Raw genomic sequence first — 23684 nt, 5'->3', positions numbered from 1 at the left:
TTAAACCTCACTGTTTCCTGAGGACTTATTACAGAGAAGCCTGGGCTGGGCACAGTGACTCGTGCCTGTATTCCAGCACTTTGGGAGGCCTAGGTGGGTGGATCACCTGAGGTCAGGAGTTCGAGACCAGCCTGGCCATCATTAAATGGTGAACCCCTGTCTCTACTAAAAAATACAAAAAAAGCCAGAGGTGGTGGCACACGCCTGTAATCCCAGCGATTTGGGGGGCTGAGGCAGGAGAGTTACTTGAACCCAGGAGACAGAGGTTGCAGTGAGTCACGGTCGTGCCACTGCACTCATGCCTGAGCGACAGAGCAAGACTCCATCCTCACCCTGCAAAAAAAGGTCTGGAATTTTCTAGGAATATTTGCCGTTTGTATTTCTGTCAGTGTTACCAGCATTCTCTCAGGAACATCCCACCCCATAGTCCCCAGATTTCATATCCAGTTAGTGATGAGGCTAATTATCCTAATCTCTAGTTTCCTCTACCTGCCCACCAGCAGATTTAAACCCCCGTACTGTGGCGTGTACTTTGCCCACTCTGAAATCTTAGGGTTTAACTTCTCTTGCCTTCTAGAAAATGAACCACTTTGTTCCTTCAGTCATTTACTCACTAATAATTTGTTGAGGGGCTTTGTTTTGTGGACCATGAAGGATCTGACATAGTAACTCCTACCAGCAATGCTGGTCTTCACAATATATGCAGCTGATTAAAGTTCCTGGTTTACACCACCTACTTCCCTGGTAAGAACTTCATTCCTTCAACATATACTTTTCATTTGAAAACATCTAATTATGAAAGCCTTCAATCTTTTAGGCATCTGCATCTTGCAAAAATAAATATGGTTCCAAAGAGCCTATCTTTTCAACAAATCCTTGGTTAGAGCCTGGATGAAACAGTTATTACAAAATCAACTAGAGAGAAAAAAACTCTTCATCTAACACTAGTCTTTCTATTCTGCGAGGTGAAATCCTTTGACCTAGATTCTCTCCCTTGCAAGGCAAGTGACAGTAGGCGAGCCTAAGAAAATTGGTTAAATCTTGATCTAAAACGTTAAATTCATGAACCACACTGATTTGATTACCCTGAAAACCTACCAGAGAGAAAGTTCTCCCTTTTATCCACCTTCATTGTTACCTTCAGAGCAGCTCTCTCCATAGCAACTGAAAACTTCTCTGGGCTGAAATAATCCTCTCTAGCTCCCAGTGCACAGTCAAAGAATTTTAAAAACAGGGAACTTTGGAACTGTGAAATACTCTCCAAGATTTAAAGGGCTGTGGAGCTCCAGATAAAGAATCGTTTATCTTTCTTCTGAAGGTAAGCACTGGGGTTAGAATGGTTGCATCATTCTCTGTCACTTTTAAAATGCTAACATAACAACCTAAAAGTGTCTTTGGGTTTTTTTTTTTTTAACTCATAAAAGTAATCTCAATATCTTTGTTACTAGCCTAGAGTCATTTGCTAGCCAGCTCATCCCTGGGCCAGGATCAGACGTGAGATGCTGTTAACATTTTACATGCCTTAAGCCATCAACAGAAAGATAATTTTTTTCCCAGAATGTTGACTGGCTCTAAAGTCGCCCCCCACTCCTTTAGTCACCACTGAGTGAGCGTGTTTGTCACGTTCTCGGGGTCTTGGAATTCTGTTTTTCTAAGATGCTTCCTGCTCTAGAATCTTGACTTTCATTAAACTAAAAAAAACAGACCTGTGTTTTCGGAACATTATGATTTTCTTCCAGTACTTCTCCTTGTCTGAAACCTTTTAACGTGATGTTGGTGATTCAGTAGAATTTCTTTTCTCTTTTTATTTAGGGATGAGGACCACAAATAACTTGGAGTTCTTTATAATGGGATAAACATAAGGTGTTTCCCAACCTGGGTCCTATAACTTGTACCACCTGCTGGTAAATGAAGCAACTTACTCTTCTTCATTTGTGACGTTGTGTTTGGTTTAGGGAGAGGGAATCTAACAAGTTTTTTGGCTGTTGGGCAGTTTGAGAGTCTACAGCCATGGTACTTTCCAGCCCTTTGGGGTAAAAAATTACCTACAGACCCCCTGCTGTGTAGAAACAGCTTGTCATTGCAAATCAGCTTAGCCACCCAATTAATGAGTCCTTTCAAACATGTTGCAGGCACAATAATTGAAGGCTTTATTTTTCCCCTTTGCCACAGAAATTCCGTTGATTACAAGTTTACCCTGTAAACGGCAACACACTCATCTCCATCCAAGACAGACTCAAGGTGGAGGAAGTGTGGAAATGTGCTTCTGGACAAAGCTTTCAGTATCCTGGGTGCCGCTGTTTCTTCTGCTGGGCCTTGTTTTTTCCACTGAGACAGACAAACCCTCAACCCAGGACAGCAGAGGTCGTGGGAGTTCAGGCCAATTGGCAGACCTACTGCAGGTTCTCTCTGCTGGTGACCACATACCCCAAAGCCACTCAAGAAGCCTCATCAAAACATTGTTGGAGAAAACTGGGTGTCCACGGAGGAGAAACGGAATGCAAGGAGATTGCAATCTGGTTAGTGACATAGAATGGTGTCAGGTATCAGGACATGTCCAAAAGAAAGCAGTGGATTCTATAGGGGTTTATTTCAGTAAAACTAAATCACAGGCCAATCTTCCAGTATGCAATTGGGCAATGCATTCTGGTAAAATAATTTCCATATTTGGGATACAGGAAATCATTCAGCATTCTGTTTATAGCACCTAGGGCCATTTTTGTTGTTGTAGAAGGAATAATGTTTATATAAGGCTTTCTAGAACCTTTCTGCATATTTAGAGGTATTTATTTGGGAGCGTGAACTTTTACTCCTGTTTTCTGATTAATCTTTTTTAAAGCCATCATTGCACCTGCACGTGACTAGTTTTAGATGCTATTTGTTTTCTGGAGCACAATAATGGTGATCTGATATTTGTCCAACGTTAGATTTTTGTGTAGTTTCTCTTGGTATGGCATATTCTAATATTATGCATGGAGCATAGTTAATGATTAGATCATCATCTTCTTACCGATGAGGAATCTGAGCTGGGGTGACAGGTGCTGTAGGTGGAGCTGAAGTCAGACCCGTGGCTCCTGAGGCCTGATTCACAGCCTGATCTTAGGCTACAAAGTCAATCTCAACCCTGATTGGAATCAGCTGAGTAGGTTTTTCAACATACCCATGTTTGGGCTTCATCCTCTAGAGATTGAGATTTTACTTGCCTAAGATAGAATTTTTTAAAGTATCTCCAGGTCACTTTAATATGCCATCCGTGGTGGCTGAGAATCTTCATTAGGGAGGGTGGGGTAGGATGGTAGGAGGTGAGAGCTCATGTGTTTAAATAACTGCAGAAAAAAATGAGACATACTCCACCATCCCGTTATTGACCCACAAGATTTTTTAGGATGAACCCATAAAAGCATAAATGAAAGCATGCATATGTAAATAAAACAAAAGTTAATAACTGTCTCCAAAACATGTTTTGGTATACTTCTCAATCATGCATAGCTCTGAGGTGGGAGGGGGAAGGGGGAGGGGAACATTTTCTGACTAAGTGTTTTGTTTCTTCCTAATAGAAGAGGTCTCACTCATAGAGACTTTTTCTCTGCTTTGCGTGAGCAATAAATAATTCAGTAATTATTAAAATACCCAATGGTTCCCAGAGGAAATGTGTTATAATAGGCAACTCATCTGTGATGACATTAATATATGTAGATAGCAACACAAGACGTCCCACTGGAAATAACCAGAAGTCATCTCTTATTCATGTCTGAGGATTTGCTTCAGGGGAATGTTCTCCTTTAATGACGTCAAGTGCCTTATAAAGGCCGGTCCAATATTAGTTTTGCTGGGGTGAAGGTAAATATGCAGATTGTTCTCCATTTTCAGGGCTGGGGGAAGGATTGTTTTGTGCATATTGTTTTCTGTGACATCATCAGGAGTTTAGGTGGTTTGGTCCCCATTTGAATTGGTTCCATCCCTAGGACTTGAAACACCATCTTGAATAGCTTCACCCTCCTTCTCTAGGAAAAAACTGAGAAGTTAATTTCAGCTTTACCTGCTCAGAAGGCTTCAGTTCACCTGAATCACCCATCAGGGAGAAGCTTGGGAAATGTGTCCCATCGCTCATGACGAGAGAGGAAACGGAGTCCTGTTGCCTTCACAAACACCCCGTTATGGTGGAAACCACAGGGCTTCAGCTTAGGGTTCAGTCTGTTCTGTCACTGAGGGACTTTGTCTGCTGACAGGCAGGGTTCATGCCACAAATTCTGTGGTAAAAAGAGAGGTTAAGGGAGCTTGTTTATATCCCTAAATGTCTGAAGAAAGAGGGAAGTGGGTATCTTGAATTTGTGGGGAGGAAAAATGCTTCCAGTTTTAGGTCTGTGTAAAAAGTGAATTTTTTAAAAAGCCAATCTGAAGTATCTGAGAGCATTGCACATTTAAAATAAATTCAGTCAAGCTGCAGTCTCTGAAAATGAAGAATTCTTGGCTGATCCTGGCTTTTTCTTTCTTTAATGAGAAGGGTCAGAATATAGTTTTAATGAACTTCATGAGGGATTAAATAACTCCCAAACAATACATTCCACTTCAGTAATGATGGGGACCATAGCCCTACACAGGTTTCGGAAAGGAAAAGAGCCCTCCTCTGGCACCTTCTACTGTTGGGACATGAGGAGCCTCAGCTTCCTCACCTGGAAGGCCAAGATAAGGAGCCCCTCCTCGGGGAGATCTGTGAGTATCACATGGACAAACACGTGTTCCTCGGGGCTCAGACCTCTGTGAGGGTCACATGGATATATATGTGCCCCTGAGGGAGATAGCTGTGAAAAATCACATGGATACATGTGTGCTCCCCAGGAAAATGTCTGTGAGGATCTCATGGGCATACATGTTCTTCTTAGGAGTCGGATCTCTGAGGATCTCTTGGACATGCTTGTTCTTAGGAATCAGATCTCTGAGGATCTCTTGGACACGCATGTTCTCCTTAGGAATCAGATCTCTGAGGATCTCTTGGACACGCATGTTCTCCTTAGGAATCAGATCTCTGAGGATCTCTTGGACACGCATGTTCTCCTTAGGAATCAGATCTCTGAGGATCTCTTGGACATGCTTGTTCTCCTTAGGAATCAGATCTCTGAGGACCTCATGGACACACATGCAGGAAGTCAGATAGAGGAGCTCAAGTTCCTTCTGTTCCCTGCACTTCACAGCAACGTCTGATTCCTCCTTTTCCAGGGACACTAGAGCAGTGCCATTCCTCAGAATCTCGCACCCGCCTGTGCCCCAGGCCCCGTTCCACTGTCCTAGAGTCTGAGGATTTTAAACAATTTCTCCAGATTCTTAGACACCTTCAGGGAGAGAACGACTGCTTTAAAGGTCTCTAGTTAATTCACACCTGGCCCTCGCCACTGACTCATTTGTCATAACTGTCATGGAGTAAAGTGTGGAAAACACCTAGCTTTGTCTCATTATCTATCAATTTTTTCTTAACCCTTCTCAGTTAAAAACTCTCTGTCAGTCAGAAAAGCCACTAAACCAGTACAGACCCTAAAGAGCCAGTACCTGCCATCGCCAACATCCTTCCAGCTCTTTGTCAGGAAAAAATGAGATATGCTTTCTCTCTTACATTTATAGTCAATTGTTAGCTACCCCCCAAAAAAAACACCTTATAGAAACCTAAAAAATTGGAGGGCAGTCTCTGTCCTTATAAAGAGGACAGTGTGTTTTAAGTTCTTAGATTTCTATAATATAAGATTTACCCATTACTCAAAATTCAATTTTAAACATCTTTCAGTCTAAAACCCCTGAAATTTATCCTGGAGGCCTGACAGCTCTTATTAATGTAGGAGAAGACAGCTACCATGCTGCTTTTTGTCCACTGAGGCTCTTACCTGGCATAGATTATAAGCAATGCTGTATTTCAAGGCTGGGGGAGGCCATGTAAGGTAGCTATAGGATGTGGTGGATAATTATTACCAAGTATCTGAGTAGCCTGTTTAGCTTGTAAGGGGAGCCTCTCCTTGCATTTTAATCAGTCTTTTCCCAAAGTTTATTTCCTTATAAAGTCATTAAAGCTAATTCTCAGAGTCTATGAGGTTTTTTTTCCTCTCCTTAAACATTATTCCCCCACCTGACAAGATTAAAAGGAAAATCAATGGATTATTTCTGAATGAGTCCATTCTTCTTAAACAAAGAATTGCTTCACCAGAGGGAGCAGCCTTGGACAGATCTTGATGCCTGTGGGGTGGCAGTATTTGCAAAATTTTGCTAAACATCCTCTCCCAAACACAACTGAGCCAGCTTTTAAATCATTAACAGCAAAAACAAATCTAGTGCTGATGAACTGAAATTTCCAGCTCTGCCCTCATCCAGCAGCCTCAATAATGCTTTTTGTTATATCTATGTCCAGGGGAGGAATTCTTATTTCATGTTAGCTTTTCTGAGGCTTCCACGTGTATTCTTTCCTCACGCCACTGCCTTCTGTATTAAAATAAATTGTTTAAGATTCAAATATCATAAAAGCAAAGTTTCCAGCCCATCGTTATTCGATTCACAGTTACGCTTTAGTTTAGCAGGCCTCAAAATAAAGCAAATGAGAAGCCACACCTGTTTATTCAAGGTCACCAAAATCTCTGTTCAGACAAAAGAAGGTACTTCTACAACTGTTTCAAGCTTTCCAAAGCCAGAAACCAATTGTACCTTCCAGGTCGTATGCCTTTTATACATAGTTCTGGAATGCCTACCTGCACGGTTACAGTGAGGACCCTGCTCTGTGCTGTTCTGTGCCATGCATCCCAGTTCCAACCCTGGAAAGGTACATGGCAGACACTGAGGAAGAGTGATGCATGGACAGGAGTCTCAGCATCTCAGATGGGTTGAAAGGTGGCTACATGTTCTGCCATGTGCTCGTCCCCCAAGCCCTGCCACATGTGTGTGGTCTTGTGGCCTCATGAATGTCCTACTTCTTGCATCACAGACACTCTTCTTTCTACCTACCCAGCCCCATCAAGCAACCTGAGTAGCGCTTGAAAGTGTAATATAGACTCATTCAGTGCTCTGGTTGTACCATGTTCTTATTCTGATGGATGTTAGATTTGGACCAATCTCTTAGCCATTTAAGTGACATCTACCTCATAAATGGAAGGGAGAGAAAATTACTGGTTGAAGGGTTACCCATCAGGTATGTCAGTGGGTCCACAGCCTGTGTTCTCCATGGCACAAAAGAAATAAAAGAATGAGGCCTGTTCTTGGAAGAGCAGGAACTGAGACTAGCAACACTCACCACCATTAGTTGTGTAGCTTTGGGCAAGTTTCTTACCCACTTTAGTCTTGGTTTTCACATATTCTATGGGTAAATTTTTGTCATGAAGAAAGATGTAGTTCATGTATTCTTTGTAGTATCCTTGCATACTGTACATAATTTATCCATTAATCCATGGTGCATTAAATAATCGAGTAATTGGTCTTCTAATTGCTTTATGTTATATAAAGAAAATATTTAGAAATAGTTGGTGGATTATTACATAGGCTGGAGACATTTTGTTTTTCACACTTAATAGGGTTCTTACTGTCAAAAAATTGATTATTTTATGCATTTTTCAGAACCAGTTATACACCAAGGAATAACTGAATGCAAAGGTACTCTGCACGTTGCTGGGCACATGGCTACCAACAAACTGTAGCTAATAATACCAATAGTTTGGTTTCAGGAGCTCATTTGGTACAAATAATGGCTTCATTACTCTTCCGTTTCAACAGATTCACCTTTTGGGTCTTGCCTTGCCATCAGCTACCAAGGTGTGGACTTTTCTTCCGGGCTACTTAGGGAATAGAAAAGGGATGCTGAGGTTTTAGAGGTGGAGCCTAATGTCCACATTGAGAGTTGGTCTTGGTGGAACCCCTGGGTTCTTGAGGTCCTGTAGTTGGGTTCAGAAGGGATTAAATGTGTGTGGTTTTATGAAGAATGTGATTATGCTTTGATTTGGAGATAGATGACATTTGTTTCTTTCTGACTCAGATGATTACATAGCAAATGCTACACAGTGGGTTATACAGCAGACCTGGAATTAGAGCCCCCAAACTTCCACTTCAAAGAAGACTAGATTAAAAGATGTTGTGGTACAGTATCCCCACCATGGGACAAATCTGTCTGGGACTCAGGACAGGAATTTCTCACTGCTTTCCCTCTAAGGCTATGTTCTGGGGCTGCTTCTCATGTTCTATGAGAATTCTTAGGAGCTTCCCAACTGTCTCCAAAGAAAGGTAGCTTCCCTCTTGCTGAGAAAGCTTCCAGTCCACAATTCCTGTGTCTGTTTTCTCACTGTCCCACAGCATTTATCCAAATTCCTTATGCCACGTAAATGTCTCAGATTACAGGTGCTGGGCATGTGCTTGTGGTTTGTAAAACAAATAAGGCATCACAGTGTAGGGTAAGAAAGACTCTTCCTCTAACATTTTAAATTCTGTAGCTAGGGCTTGTGAACTAAATGGACAAAAGATAGATTAACAAGAAAAAGCATACAAATTTTATTTGATGTTAATATTTTTATGTGGCATAGGGGCATCGTAGAAAAAGTGAAAACCCCAAAGAAGGAGGGGCTTATATACCGTTTTAACAAAGAGTAATAAATTGTGGGGATGTGACAAGAGTAAGAAAAAAAGGGAGTTTGGACTAGAGATGGTAAATTGTTAGAAAGTGACTAGGAAATTTACATGGGAAACCAAAATGATTTTTAAAACAATTATACCAATGGAGGATTATTTTAGTAAGGTTTATTTGTATAGGTTCATCTCAGTGTTAACTCCCCATCTCCAGTGCTAACAATGTTCTCCTCTTGCTGATACAGCAAGGAATTGTTTCTCATGGGAAACATATGCCCTGCTTTTAGATAGTAAGGGGAAGGGCAGAGAATCCTTCCTGTACCTGCTGTTTCTCAGTTGCCTTCAGCTCAAAATAAAGAATATGCCAGAGTGGCATATTTTGGGGTAGTATGTTCCAATTCCCTTCAACGAAATCATTTTTAGCAGTTTCCCTAAATAGGATAGAAGAGGGGCAGATGGACGTCATTCGTTAAATTTTTATAACTCTTAAGTGCCAGATACTGTGCTGTATGCTGAGGATAGAACTGTGCACAAAGGAGATGAAGTCTACCCTTAATGGACCACTGGTTCTCATAGAGAAGAGAGAAAATAACCAAGTAAACAAAGCGATTTTAGAGTATGAGTGCTATGAAGAAATTTTGTTTAATGGTGCATTCCAGAATTGTGCTGTCCAACAGAGTAACCACTAGCCTGCATGTAGCTGTTGGACACTTGATACGTGGCTCATCCAAATTTAGATGTGCTGCTAAGTGTAAAATGCACACCAGTTTTCAAAGACTTTGTTCAACAGGAAAAATACAAAATATCTTAATTTAAAAAAATTTTGATTACATGCTGAAATAATTTAATCTTGGAGATATAAGGTTAAAATATTACAAAAGTTAGCTGTTTCTTTTTACTTTTTATAACCTTGCTACTAAAGAACTTCAAATGACATATGTGGCTCATATTTGCAGCTTGCCTTGTATTTCTATCAGATAGCTCCATACTGGGGAACACAGGTTGGGAATCTTCAGGAAGGCATCATCAGAGGGTGATATTTTAAGCTGAAACCTGACAAATGAGGGGAACAAGGAGACTGGAAGATCATGGAAAAGAACTTGGCGAAGTTGACATAAAATCACAGGGCAGGAGTTTAATGAGATGCTGGACCAAGGCTAGGAGAAAGGAGGGTAGAGCAGACAGGAGCCAAAGCAAAAAGAAGATTGCAAGGAGTTTGGATTTGGTTCTCAAGGCAAATGGGCATCAATTTAAAAGCCAAAGAATAATCTGTTTTATACAAGGCGACAGATCAACAACCTGTGGCCACTGTAATTGTAGAGAGGAAATTACCCTTAGTGGAAAGAAAGGGTCCCTAGAAGGGCATCATTGTTACGTAGGAGTCCAGCTCTGAATCTGGCTATTGGACCTGCCCGTTTTTCCTTTCTGTTTATAAAATGATAAGCATTGAAGACCCAGGTGGTCGTTAGTGTTCTGGAACTATTTGCTAATCTTTGTTTCTTTTGCTGCTGCTGTTGTTACTGTTTTCTTCCACAGTGCTTTGAACCAGATGCACTATTACTAATAGCTGGAGGAAACTCTGAAGATCAGCTTAGAGAAGAAGTGGTCCAGAGAGTGTCTCTTCTCCTTCTCTATTACATTATTCACCAGGAAGAGATCTGTTCTTCAAAGCTCAACATGAGTAATAAAGAGTATAAATTTTACCTACATAGTCTACTGAGCCTCCGGCAGGATGAAGACTCCTCTTTCCTTTCACAGAATGAGACAGAAGATATCTTGGCTTTCACCAGGAAGTACTTTGACACTTCTCAAAGCCAGGTAAGAAGGCAAAATTGCAAACTGGCTCTGCTACTAAGATGCAGTCCTAGAGCCTTATTTTTTGTTCCTTATTTATTTCTAAGACATTCAAGGACTTCTAAGGGAGGCACATATTTGTGGGTTTTGGTTTTGAGATGTTAAGTGACATAATTTTAAATTCTGAGTCCAAAAGAGGAAGTGTAATGACTAATTGGAAGAGGAGTTTTCACCAGAAGTTGGGTGGGTGGGTAGGCAGTCCAGGTGACAGGGCAGTTTTCTTCTCCTGGGTCCTTCTGAGCACTCGAGTCAGTGTGACCCAGGGCTTTTTGACCAGTCTCCAGGGACTGAGCTGTAGTGGTGGTGAGCAGGGTGTCTATTTGCTTTGCCTTCTGGCTGGGAAAGGAGAAGGCAGAGACATTTCGAAAGAGATGAATTATCGTTAGTTATTTCACTGAAGAGGCAGTTTGCAAAAAGCATTACTCATGGTTGCCAGCCCTAGATGATATCCCTTTGTGGCTTTTGATTTGTGCTGCCTGTGTAGAGGATCTGTTCAAATGCCTTTTCTCTCTCCCAGCTCCCACCTGGTCACTGTTGCCTTTATTACTATTCTAGCAAAACTGGCCTTTCAGTTAGGTTTTTGCTTTCTGGTTTGCAGTGGGAAATCTCAGCAGATGAAGTTCTCTGAACATAAGGTTTATTTAAGCCACTGTTTTTTTTTTTTTTTTTCAATTAATTGAGAAGCCATTACATTTTGAAGAGTGTGGGGAAATCACTTTTTTCTTGAATTATTCATAAACATGTATAGACAGATTTACTTCTTGCTCTCAATTCTGGCATTCTGCAGCTTAACGACCAGCAAACATATCCTCCAATTTGCTGTAAATATGTTTAATTTCTTTTATTGGTAAAGCACATGGAGAAACTCTTTGCTAAGGACTTTGTGAATATCACATCCATAGCTCTAATCCTGTTAATTTCAAAGTTCGGCCATAATTCCTATTTTCATTTTAGAAAAAGGGGTTCCTAGGCCCATTCCAGCGGATCATACCTATAATCCCAACGCTTTGCAGGGCTGAGGCAAGAGGATCACTTGAGGCCAGGAGTTTGAAATCAGCATGGGCAACATAGAAAGACCTTGTCTCTACAAAAATAGAATTTAAAAAACTAGCTGGATGTGGTGGCATGAGCTGGTAGTCCCAGCTACTCAGGAGGCTGAGGTATGAGGATTGCTTGTGCCCAGGAGTTTGAGGTTACAATGAGCTATTATGGTGTCATTACACTCTAGCTTGGGCAACAATATGAGACCCTATTTCTAAAAAAAAAAAGAAAAAGAAAAGAAAAAGGGGTTCCTTTACAGAACTGTTTTCTACTTAACCCAGGAGGTGTGCCTATATATAATTTCTTCTGTGCAACATCTACATAATCCAAATTTGATTCAAATTGGCTGCTAAGATTTTTTTTTTTTTTTTTTTGAGACTGAGTCTTGCTTTGTTGCCAGGCTAGAGTGCAGTGATGTGATCTCGGCCCACTGCAATCGCCACCTCCTGTGTTCAAGTGATTCTCCTGCCTCAGCTTCCTGAGTAGCTGGGACTACAGGGGCATGCCACCACGCCTGGCTAATTTTTGTATTTTTATACAGACAAGGTTTCACCATGTTGGCCAGGATAGTCTCGATCTCCTGACCTTGAGATCCACCTGCCTCGGCCTCCCAAAGTGCTGGGATTACAGGCGTGAGCCACCATACCCAGCCGGCTGCTAAGATTTTAATCCTACCCATTATGGCCTTTTGATGGAGATGAAATGGAAACTCAGCACTTAAAAGCAGATTGTGTGGGGTGTATGTCTATGTTTCTGGTTATCCTACACATACTGCAAATACTCAGACTTCTGAGTGTTTCTGAGATAAAACAGCCCCAGAACAGAACAAATTCAGTATTGTGTCTAGAACTCCGTTATCCAGCTAGTTTCAGTCATTAACAGTTGAACACCTGCAGAGTCATAACCCTTTGCTAGGCCTCAGACCAGTGAGCACCTGGATGACACCACTGTCTCTAGTTCCTGGGAAGGATCCGTGAGCTCATTCAACTGGTCTAGGATTCTGTAGGATGTCGGTCTGTCCAGACTTTGCTTTTGGGACTTCACCACGTCAGTTGTTCTTTCTGACTAGATGGTGTGAGGTCGGGGGGGTTCTGGCTCACCAGGCCCATCATTACTTGAATTTCCAGCTCTTTGTCTGCACAGGACCCAGCTTCCACAGATCGTCACTAATGGCTGCTCCGAGTGGGCCTCAACCAGCTCCCCAAGAGAATCAGCTTGATACCCTAATCCAGGCAAGCTCCCTAACGGCCCAGAAAGCAACCTCTGTCCATTCCTTCTCTCTTGGCCAAACCTCTCTGTGTTTTATCTTCCTGGTTCAATCTCTCAATGTTCCCACCTCTTTAATTTTCTCCACTGTTGGCTGATTCCATGGTAAACGAACAGGGATCTCTCCGTAGTGTTCGCCTAGCCCTGCCTACTGCATGGAGGCTGGTGTTCCTGACCCCACCCAAAGGACTTCAGGGATGGGAACAATGGTTGGAATTCTCCTTTATCCACAATGGTGTTTTGAGACCATTATTGTTTCACAGACTGCATGAAAGACTCGCGCTTCTATCAGCTTCAAACTCTGTTATTTCAACTTGTTCTTTTTACCCATGGATCTTGTGGCTACTCCTCCAAATTTATCAAAAATTTGGTAAATGACTCTTAGCCTTCCACTCTGCTCTGGACCACGGTTATAAATACGCTCCTGCCAAGCTCTTCAAATACAGACTTAAGAAAAAATAAGTTCAATGGGCACTTTTCCTCCTCATCCTAAGTCATTAGAATACAACCTTGACACCATAACCTTCCCTTGATCTCTCTTGATGAATTTGTTTTCTCCTTCACTTCATATAAAATGGGCTTAGGACAGTGCCTGACATATGGTGAGTACTCAAATGTCCAAATGGGATTATGAATGGGATATAAGGCAAAATTAGAGCTTTTCAGATGCTTATAATTTAATTGAGGAAAATTGGTATACACTTTTGAAAAAGGTCTTGTGTCTTCTGGGAGTTCACAGAACACAGTCAGCGTGCTAGGTTTGGTGTGCAAGGAGCAGACGTCGAGCTTGGGACTAAAGGTAGATGAGACGTAGAGAACCCTGTGAGGGTGCAAGGCAGCAGAGCCTGTGTGAAGTCAGGGCAGGGACTGTCAGCTTGAAAATCAGTCTCCTGCAAGCTGTACTTAAAGTGGGCAGAGAAGCAACACACAAGTTTTAAGGGTGTTAAACAATAAGAACAGGAGATCTCCTTGGAGAAAACGCATCTTTAAGAGGATAGTGAGGCCGGGTGTGGTGACTCACGCCTGTAATCCCAGCTCTTTAGGACACAAGGTGGGTGGATCACCTGAGGTCAGGAGTTTGAAACCAGCCTGATCAACAAGGTGAAACCTTGTCTCTACTAAAAATACAAAAATTAGCCAGTCATGGTGGCGCATGCCTGTAATCCCAGCTACTTGGGAGGCTGAGGCAGGAGAATCACTTGAACCCAGGAGACAGAGGTTGCAGTGAGCTCAGATCATGCCACTGCACTCCAGCCCTGGCAACAAGAGTGAAACTCCATCAAAAAAAAAAAAAAGAAAAAGAAGGGGGGATAGTGAGAAACGCTGGATAAATAAGGACCAATGGGATGAGAGTTAGAAAATTCAGTGCCATGGTAGATAAACAATTAATTTCCAAATAGAGTTGTATCTGAGACAGGAGAAAGATGATCGTCATATTTCTCCAAATGATTCAATTTTCTTTTAGGCAAACTATTTTTTATCTTTTGGGGGAAATTCCAGTGGTGTTTGAATCAAAATAACTTCAGAAGTTACAATTTTCTCTTTGTTTTGTATCTGATTACAGTGTATGGAAACCAAAACACTGCAGAAAAAATCTGGAATAGTGAGCAGCGAAGGTGCTAATGAAAATACGCTTCCTCAGCTGGCAGCCACCATCATTACTTTGTCCCTCCAGGGCGTTTGTCTGGGACAGGGGAGCTTGCCTTCCCCAGACTACTTCACAGAGTACATTTTCAGTTCGTTGAATCGTACGAATACCCTCCACCTGTCAGGTAAGGATGTTTTCACGAATTTAACTTTGAAGTCACACCTACTAAATAAACCCTGCCAAAAACAAAGGCTGAAGCTCTTGATGACTGAATTCATTCAGGTATGTTTTAAAAACCATTTTTATTGAGTCATGAAGTCAGACAGCTTAGGTGGCCTTTCAAGGCAAGCGTGCTGTGAAGGCTATGTGGTGATGAAGCAAAAACATGGATTTGGTCTCTTTCTAAGCGATTGGAATTGTGGATGTAGAGGGAGGAAGAGATTTTACGATCTGCCTTAAATAGTTACCGAATAGTTTCTTATTTGGGACGTAATGCTGGGCCAGTCCTAACAAACTGTCTTGTAGAATGGAGGAATAATGTTCCAAATTGTGCAAGATATTTGGCAGCAGTTCCCTTGCAATCGTAAAAGTCGTTTCATTTCAAATAGAAGTAACATGAAATAGCCATCCTGTTGCGTTCCTGACTTCCTGCTTTTCGGGGCTCCAGGAGGAAATGGGATGTCAGAACTGGAATTAGAAGGTTTGTTTTGCACATTCCTTTGTACTTGACAAGGCGTTAAAAATGAAATGGCTAATTATTAAAATATACATCAAAATACCCCTGAGATGGATTTTTGTTGTTGTTTTTAGAGACAGGGTCTCATTCTGTTGCCCAGGCTCCAGTGCAGTGGTGGGACCGTAATTCACTGTGACCTCCAACTTCTGAGCCCAAGCAAGCCTCCTGCTTCAGCCTCCTGAGTAGCTGAAACTACATGTGTGTGTTGCCATGCCCAGCTAATTTTCTTATTTTTTGTAGAGACCGGGGTCGCACTATGTTGCCCAGGCTGGTCTCTGAATCCTGGCCTCAAGTGATCTGCCTCCTAAAGTCCTGGGATTATAGGAGTGTGCTACTGTGCCCAGCTGGATTTTTTTTAAAACGCGTCACTATCAGTATCATGAGTAAAAAATTGATTATGATTCCCTAATATGATAAAAAATTCAAGCACGGTGCCGTGGCTTACACCTGTAATCTCAGCGCTCTGAGAGGCTGAAGTGGGTGATTACTTGAGGTCAAAAGTTCGAGACCAGCCTGGCCAACATGGTGAAACCCCGTCTCTACTAAAAATACAAAAAAATTTAGCCTGGCATGGTGGCACGTGCCTGTAGACCCAGCTACTCGAGAGGCTGAGACAGGAGAATTGCTTGAACCCGGAAGGCAGAGGTTGTGGTGAGTCGAGATGGCGCCACTGCACTCCAGGCTAGGAGACAGAGTGAGATACCATCTTGGAAAAAAAAAAAAGTTCAGTCAGTGTTCACGTTTTTACAATTTTTAAAAAAATTATTTTTTTATTGAATCAAGATCCAAATAAAGTTCATAAAATGTAAATTGTTGGTATGTCCCTTAAGTTGCTTTTATACTTGTCACACTTCTTCCACCTTCTCTATTTTGTTGCAAGTTTTTCTGTTGAAAACAAAGGGGGTTGTTTTTTTCCATCTGCATTTTGCTGATTGCATTTCTGCTCATCTATCATGCATTTCTGTGCACTGTGTTTCATGTTTCGGGGTTGTTATATATAGAAGCTTGATAAGGTTGCTTACCTGTTTTATAGTTAGTACCTTCCATTAGGAAGCATATAACATCTGGTCATCTGTCTTTCAGAAGTTGTAAGTAACTGATGATAGTTGCCTAGATTGATTAATTATTTCAGGCTTATAAAATGGTGATCTTCTGACTCTCATTTCTTTCTTACTAGTGTAATAATCCTGTAATAGAAAAACTTCCTCTCCTTACTACTTATCTTATTGAGGTTCTTAAGGGAAGGTAAGAATAAATTCTTGACACTCGAATCTGCCAGTCTTTAAAATAATAACACAGTGGCCATGCATCCTTCAAAAGAGAAAGATTTGCTTTTAAAAATATTTATTTCCCTCACATAGATTTTAAGCATTTCTTGTTATGTTTATACCTATGCCTTTAACATTCTTTTTGACTCTCTTAAATGAGGTCCTCTTTCATTGTATCTTCTAGTTGATCTTTGTGTGTGTGTCTGTGTGTGCGCGCGCGTGCACACGTATACATATATATATGTTTCTAATTTTTAAAGGTTAATTTTATAACCTGCTTCATGATTATCCTTATATTGATTTTTAGGGGTTTCACATATATAATCATATTATCTCTAAATACATATAGTTTTGCCTATCAATATCTAATTCTCATGCTTTTATTTACTTTCTCATCTAATTGCATTGGTTAATAACCCTAATAAAATGTTAAATAGTAGTGGGGATGATCTGCATCATTATTGTGTTTCTGACTTTGAAAGAGAAGCCTATAGTATTTTCTTATTAAGTTTAGAGAACAAATGAGAAAAAAATATATTTATAGGGTCTTTTATATTAATCCACATTTTCACATCTCCAGTGCTAGTCATTTCTTGGAGTGGGCTTGAACAAAATGAGAACTTTACCCAAGTGGTAAATTTGGGTCATTTCTTTTCAGCCTAAAAAACTTCATTTTGTGTTTCTTACAAGGCAGGTCTGCTAACAGTAAATTCTCTCATTCATTGTTTATCTGAGAATGGCTTTTTTTTAAAACCTTCAATTTGAAGGATTATTTTGCTGGATATAAAATTCTTGATCTTTTCTTTTGTTTTACTTTTTTCAAATTTTTGTGGGTACATAGCAGGTGTATATGTTTATGGGGTACATGAAATGTAATGTTTTGCTACAGGCGTGCAATGTGTAATAATGACATTATAGAGAATAGAGTATCCATCCCTTCGAGCATTTATCCTTTGTGTTACAAATAGTCCAATTATATTCTTAGTTATTTTAATCGTCAAGTAAGTTATTGACTATAATCACCCTGTTGTGCTATGAAATAATAGGTCTTACTCATTCGGTCTAATTAGTTTTGATATACCCATTAACTGTCCCCTCCCCCCAGTACATTCCCTAACCATTGGAAACCATCCTTTTATTCTCTATGTCCCTGAGTTCGATTGTTATTTTTTTAGATCCCATAAATAAGTAAGAGCATGAACTGTTTGTCTTTCTTGTTATTGATTTCTAGTTTTATTCCACTGTGGTCAGAGAAGATGCTTGGTATTATTTCAATTTTTAAAAAATATTTTGAGACTTGTTTTGTGACCTAACATATAGTCTGTTCTTGAGAATGACCCATGTGCTGAAGAAAAGAATGTGTGTTCTGCAGCTGTTGGATGACATGTTCTGTAAATATCTATTAGATCCATTTGGTCTTATAGTACAGATTAAGTGCAATATTACTTTGTTGATTTTCTGTCTGGAAGATCTGTCTAATGTGACAGTGGGGTGTTGAAGCCTCCTGCTGGATTGTGGCCTGTATCTCTCTTTATATTTGTTTTATCTATCTGGGTGTTCCAGTGTTGGGTGCATATATATTTAAAATTATTAAGTCCTCTTGCTAGATTGACACCTTTATCATTACATAGTGACTTTTGTCCCTTCTTACAGTCTTTGTCTTGACATCTATTTTGTCTGATATAAGGATAGTGACTTCTGCTTTTTCTTTTCGGTTTCCATTGGCATGGAATACCTTCTCCATTCCCTTTATGTTTATAGTCTATGTGTGTCTTTATAAGTGAAGTTTGTTTCTTACAGGCAATAGATCAATGGCTTATTTTTTTTAAATCCATTCGGCCAGTCTATGTCTTTTGATTGGAGAGTTTAGTCCTTTTACATTCAATGTTATTATTGATAAGTGAGGATTTATTCCTGCCATTTTGTTACTTGTTTTCTGGTTATTTTGTGGTCATCATCTTTACGTTGCATTAGAAAATAAGGTCTAGATTGTTTCTAGAATCTTGTCTCCCTTTCATGGCTTTTCTCTCTTTTGCATATACATTTAAAAGGAGAACAATTTGATTGACTTAACTAAATTACTTTAGTAAGTATATATACTTAAGTAAGTATAATATAATTGGACAAATAGTCCAATTATATTCTTAGTTATTTTAATAGTCAAGTAAGTTATTGACTATAATCACCCTGTTGTGCTATGAAATAATAGGTCTTACTCATTCGGTCTAATTAGTTTTGATATACCCATTAACTGTCCCCTCCCCCCAGTACATTCCCTAACCATTGGAAACCATCCTTTTATTCTCTATGTCCCTGAGTTCGATTGTTATTTTTTTAGATCCCATAAATAAGTAAGAACATGAACTGTTTGTTAATTAATCTACTAAGGATGTATAATGCCTCAAGGGAATAATTGCTTAAGGATTAGTCCAGTTTCATCTTTAATTTACATTTTTATAGAACAAGAAAATACTTGACTCCATGGAAGGCATTTTCATTGATGAAAATGTCCATTCTGTCATCTCTAGAGCTTAAAAAAGATGAGAATATCTTTGTGAGGGAATATCTATGCTGTGACTACATGAAATTGTGACTATTCTGAATTTGACCTGTCTATATTCTATGTGACACCAGATTTTATATGAAATTTCTAGAACTAGACCAGCTCCTCAACACTCTCTGGACCAGAAGTACCTGTATCGAAAAGGATAAAATCCATCAACTTCAAAGGAAACAAAACAATGCAATAACCCATGATCAGGACTATTCTAATTTCTCTTCATCTTTGGACAAAGAGTCTGAGGGTGGTCCAGTTTCCTGGGATCAGGTATTGCCATTATTCCTCTTATGCAAGCATTTGCTCCTGTGAAAGGAAGCCCAGCTGTGAAAGTTTTATTAGAGTTGTAGAAAACTGAAAGGATACTATGTATTGTCTTGAACAGTAAAAATATTCCAGCTCCCCCATGTAGTTACGGTTTTCTTTTTCTACAAGTCTATCTCTGTAGACATAAAAACAAAGCCAAGCTATTTAGGCGAATGAAATACATTACTTTTCCTCCCTTGAGTTCAGATTGAATGCATTAGTACTTAATTCAGAAACCACATATTGAGCATTTTACTGCACACCAGTAGTCATCCTGGGCATGAGAGATACAGTGTTGAACAAAAATAGGCACATATTTTTCCCATTATATATTTTAAAAGTCAATTTCTGTTACTTCTGCCATGTGTAAAAGGCATCTGTTGAAGTCAACTCTTTCAAACTCATGTTTACCGTATTCAGCTGCAGGTGACAAGAGTTGATGTCCATATTAATCCACATGTGTGAAGTTTCCTTAATTCGGGCCAACTCTCAGGAAGAGAACATACAGGGTCTCTTTATGGAGATATGCTTGCACTTGTGTTCATGCCTCTTTATGGAGACCCTATCTGAACAAAGGATAAAGGTTATGTTTTAAAATTAAAGGGTTACTTAAGACATGCATCTTCTAAGAATGCTAATAATCATTTTCTGTGCTGATTATGCAAAATAAACAAAACAACCTCTTCTCCAGTAATTCTTCTCTGTCCCAACATGTGACTTTCTTTGTGATTCTTGATGGGATCCTAACGTGGATCACCAGATTTGCGGACTCTGCCTATATTATTTAGGTCGATGGTTTTCCAAGGGTTGTGCCCGGGCCAGCAGCAGCAGCATCACCTGGGAACTTGTTGGAAATGTACATCCTCAGACCCCAACCCAGAATCTCCTGAATCATAAACCCCAGGAGTGGATCCTAGAACTTTGTTTTTTAACAAGCCCTGCAAGTGATACTCAAAACTAAAGATTAGAAACGACTCCTTTTGAATATGTTTGTGAAGCTTTCATAGAAACCTGATGACATCGACATAAGTGCAGGCATATTTCGAAGTTACATGTGAAGGAATAAAGATGTTTTAAGTATTAGTGGCTGCATAATCTAAATTTTCATTTTATTCTTTATTAAAAATAGGTTGTGTTCAAAATTTTATAGAATATAATGAGTCCCCAGTAAGGACATTTATATTAGTGATTTCAGAAGAAACTTACTTAAAACAATGACATGAATGGCACAAGAGCAGCAAGCGAAGATGAAGGACACAGAAGTTTGTAATAAAATAACCAATAACCTTACTCTGTGAGAAGGTATTCTTGTGTGTGTGTGTATGTTTTTTTAGACAGAGTCTCACTCTGTCACCAGGCTGGAGTGCAGTGGTGCAATCTCAACTCCTTGCAACCTCCATCTCCCAGGTTCAAGCAATTCTCCTGCCTCAGCCTCCTGAGTAGCTGGGACTACAGGTGTGTACCATCGTGCCCAGCTCATTTTTTGTGTTTTTGGTAGAGACAGGGTTTCACCATGTTGGCCAGGCTGGTCTTGAACTCCTGACCTCGTGATCTGCCTGTCTCAGCCTCCCAAAGTGCTGGGATTACAGGCATGAGCCACTGCGCCCAGCCTGTGAGAAGGTATTGTAAAACTAGAAACTATTCAACTTGACGACAAACTGGAGAAAGGTAGATGGCATTTTGTTCTTGCTTCTCTCTCCGTTCCTTCATTTACCAGTCAGGCATTTTCTGATAGGAATTGTATTATGAAACCTTCATCAGAAGTTTGTTGGCAGTTTCCCTTTATTTTTTGTCAATATTACTGATGATGAAATAGATTCTGTCAATAACAAGTCGTGCAAAAGAGAATATTGTCTTTGGCATACATTATTTTGTTAAAGGGAAAAAAACACAAGTTTAGCTTTCTATGGATGTTTTTTGTAGCAGAAACTGCTTGGAGTTCTTGCCCGATCCCTTACAGAGAAATGCCTTCCTCACCCACAGGCGTGAGTTTGGCACCCACGTTTGAACAGCTTTTTCCATCTCCTACTACTTGGGCAAAACTGATTGAACTAACTGGACACCTGACCCAAGAGAGACCATCTGTGGCTTTGCTGAATCAATCAGCTGCAGCATTCTTGGGTTTTGGAGTGAAAAGTTGAGGCTTATATGGCCTTGAGTTTACTAAATGAGAGAGGGCCAAACTGTGAAAGGAAATACATGTATGTAGAGGGAAAAAGGAAAAAGAAAATACTTGGCTCAGGGAGGGAAAGCGGGGCGGGGCAGGAAGGAGGGTGTGGGCAGAGATCATGCATCTTTGGTTCTGATTTCCCAGCTTCAAGTTGTCATTCCTTATCAAGTGTGGGCATTCTTTCAATCCCTGGCTGCTTTGAGACTATCTGTGCCTTTCTAATACAATCTCCTCTTGGTTTTCTTATTTCAGTGGGTTCTGTTCCATGTACCCAAACATTTCCTGATCAAGATTAAACTTTTTATCCCTGAAATCATCTCTAAAATGATTTTTATTTGGGGAAAAAGACAAACAGCAACTGTGTCGTAATTATTTACTGATTAGCAAAGTGCCTTCGTTAAAAATCCCTAAATTCTACAGCATGGCAAACCAGACCAGGCTTGCAAACCACTAATTTTTAAAACAATGTCTTATGGATCGCAACTAAAGATCACAGAGACATTGCATTGGAGTCTTATTTCAATAGAAAACATCCATTTGTGCTAGCGAAACTACGTGTCATTCTCATTCACCTATTAAAACTTTCAAATTATAATTTTTTATGTGCACAGTGTCAGCCTTTATTCTGAGATGGACAAATGTCTTGTGGCCATTTTTAGAGACTGGCATTTGTTTTTTTACTTATTCTTCTCTTTCATCAATATGCCTATGCAATATGAAAACAAATTGTAAAGATTTAGGTAAAAATCAGTGAAGTCTCATATGATGCTTTCAACTGTCGTGTGTGTGTGTGTGGAGAAGGGATACCAATTGTGAGAGGCAGCCATATCACTTAGTATTTACACAGCAGCTAGTTGACACAGCTTTACTTTCAAAAATTTTACTTATAAACTTTTGAAAGTACACGTTGCCCGCACAGGCTGATTAAATCAAACAGTATTAATGACAGTGACCTCATTACCATAGGGTTTCTGTTTATTGTATGATGTCTTTGCTAACACAAAGCTATCCTCGTTGAAAAACAACAAAAACATCAAGGCATCCTAAGGCTCCTGGTTTGAACAACACTGAACACGCTGTAAAACACAATGTGTCTTTCTAGGAAAGAAAAAGTGTGCAACACTTAAACTAAACAATGCTCGGAATAAAAGCGAGGTATTGCAGACTTTGATCAAGGATTTCAAATATCCTTAGGAATTACATGTAGATGAACGTTTGCAGGGAAACACATGTCATACTGGCTTCATGTGTGTGTTCTAGTCATTCCATCTAGAATTCACTCCTCAAGAATGGTAACTGGTGAAGAATCTAGTTTAGTGCGGAGATTAGTAACAACGTGTGTTTCCTTCACACAGACTTGCTTCTCTGCTAGGCAGCTGGTGGAGATATTTCTACAGAAGGGCCTCTCCTCCGTTTCTAAGGAGGACTTTAAGCAAATGAGTCCAGGGATCATCCAGCAACTCCTCAGCTGCTCCTGCCACTTGCCCAAGGACCAACAAGCAAAGCTGCCACCCACCACTCTGGAGAGTAAGTTCTAGATCTTCCTTCAGAAAGCTGATGTGCACAACGCGTGCAATAATAATAGTAAAAGCAGGATACTTATTATAATCCAGGCCATGTTCTAAACATTTTACATTTATCAACTCATTTAATACTTCTAACAGTGCTACAAGGTAGATGTTATTATCCCCATTTTACAGATGAGGAAACAGAGGCACAGAGAGATTAAGTGACTTTCCCAGGGACACACAGCTGGGAAGTGATGGAGTTGCCATTCAAACCCAGCCAAGCTGGCCCTGGAGTCCTTGTTTCTAGCCACAATACATACTACTCTTCAATGAATATTTTATATTTGTATATGGTTGATATAAATTAAATGTGTCTTCTGTAGTTGACTGAATCATGGATCAACGTAAAAGGCCATAGTTGAGAGGTGGCATGGTATAAGAGAAAGTGGTAGCCTTGGAACCTGGAATACAGAGCTGAGTCATGCCTTCTTTCCTCAGACCCTTTGTGATGTTAAGCCATTTCTCCCCAGGACTGTTTCTTTTCCAACACAGTGGAAAGCAGTGATATCCTATAGGGCTGCCTGTCTCACATCACGGCATGTATGAAAAATGAAAATACATTATGATAAACCAAAGCACATGGGCTGCCGTGGGATGAAGGTGACCCATCCAGGGAGATACCAGCCTCCCAGACGTAGCTGTCAGCCCCAGGAGGGGAAAAGATCAGTATTTGCAGTTACCTGTATCCCACTGAATCATTGCAGTAGATGAGATCTCTCTGAGGGCTTCACTGGGTACCTGTGAGGT

General features: G+C 40.2%; 1 protein-coding gene across 3 annotated transcripts in view; it reads left to right on the top strand.

Annotated features, from left to right (window-relative positions):
• Nucleotides 1-1166: 1166 nt before the first annotated feature.
• The window catches only part of SLC39A12 (solute carrier family 39 member 12), a 72928-nt gene continuing 50410 nt past the window's right edge, over nt 1167-23684 (top strand). For 2 of the 3 annotated variants that reach the window (XM_064368447.1, XM_064368445.1), the window contains exons 1-6: nt 1167-1318; nt 2173-2519; nt 10120-10401; nt 14309-14516; nt 18991-19163; nt 22725-22896. In XM_064368447.1, coding sequence (XP_064224517.1) covers nt 2259-2519; nt 10120-10401; nt 14309-14516; nt 18991-19163; nt 22725-22896 — 1096 coding nt within the window. In that variant the 5' untranslated portion in view covers nt 1167-1318; nt 2173-2258. Of the gene's footprint in view, nt 1319-1818; nt 1905-2172; nt 2520-10119; nt 10402-14308; nt 14517-18990; nt 19164-22724; nt 22897-23684 lie in introns of those variants that run through there. The other variant, XM_064368446.1, reaches the window with a different exon arrangement.

Source organism: Aotus nancymaae, unplaced genomic scaffold, assembly GCF_030222135.1.
Source record: "Aotus nancymaae isolate 86718 unplaced genomic scaffold, 86718_ANA_hifiasm-v0.15.2.pri h1tg000077l, whole genome shotgun sequence".
Lineage (NCBI taxonomy): Eukaryota > Metazoa > Chordata > Mammalia > Primates > Aotidae > Aotus > Aotus nancymaae.
The sequence above is the reverse complement of the archived record's forward strand: the minus strand, read 5'-3'. Positions and strand labels throughout refer to the sequence as shown.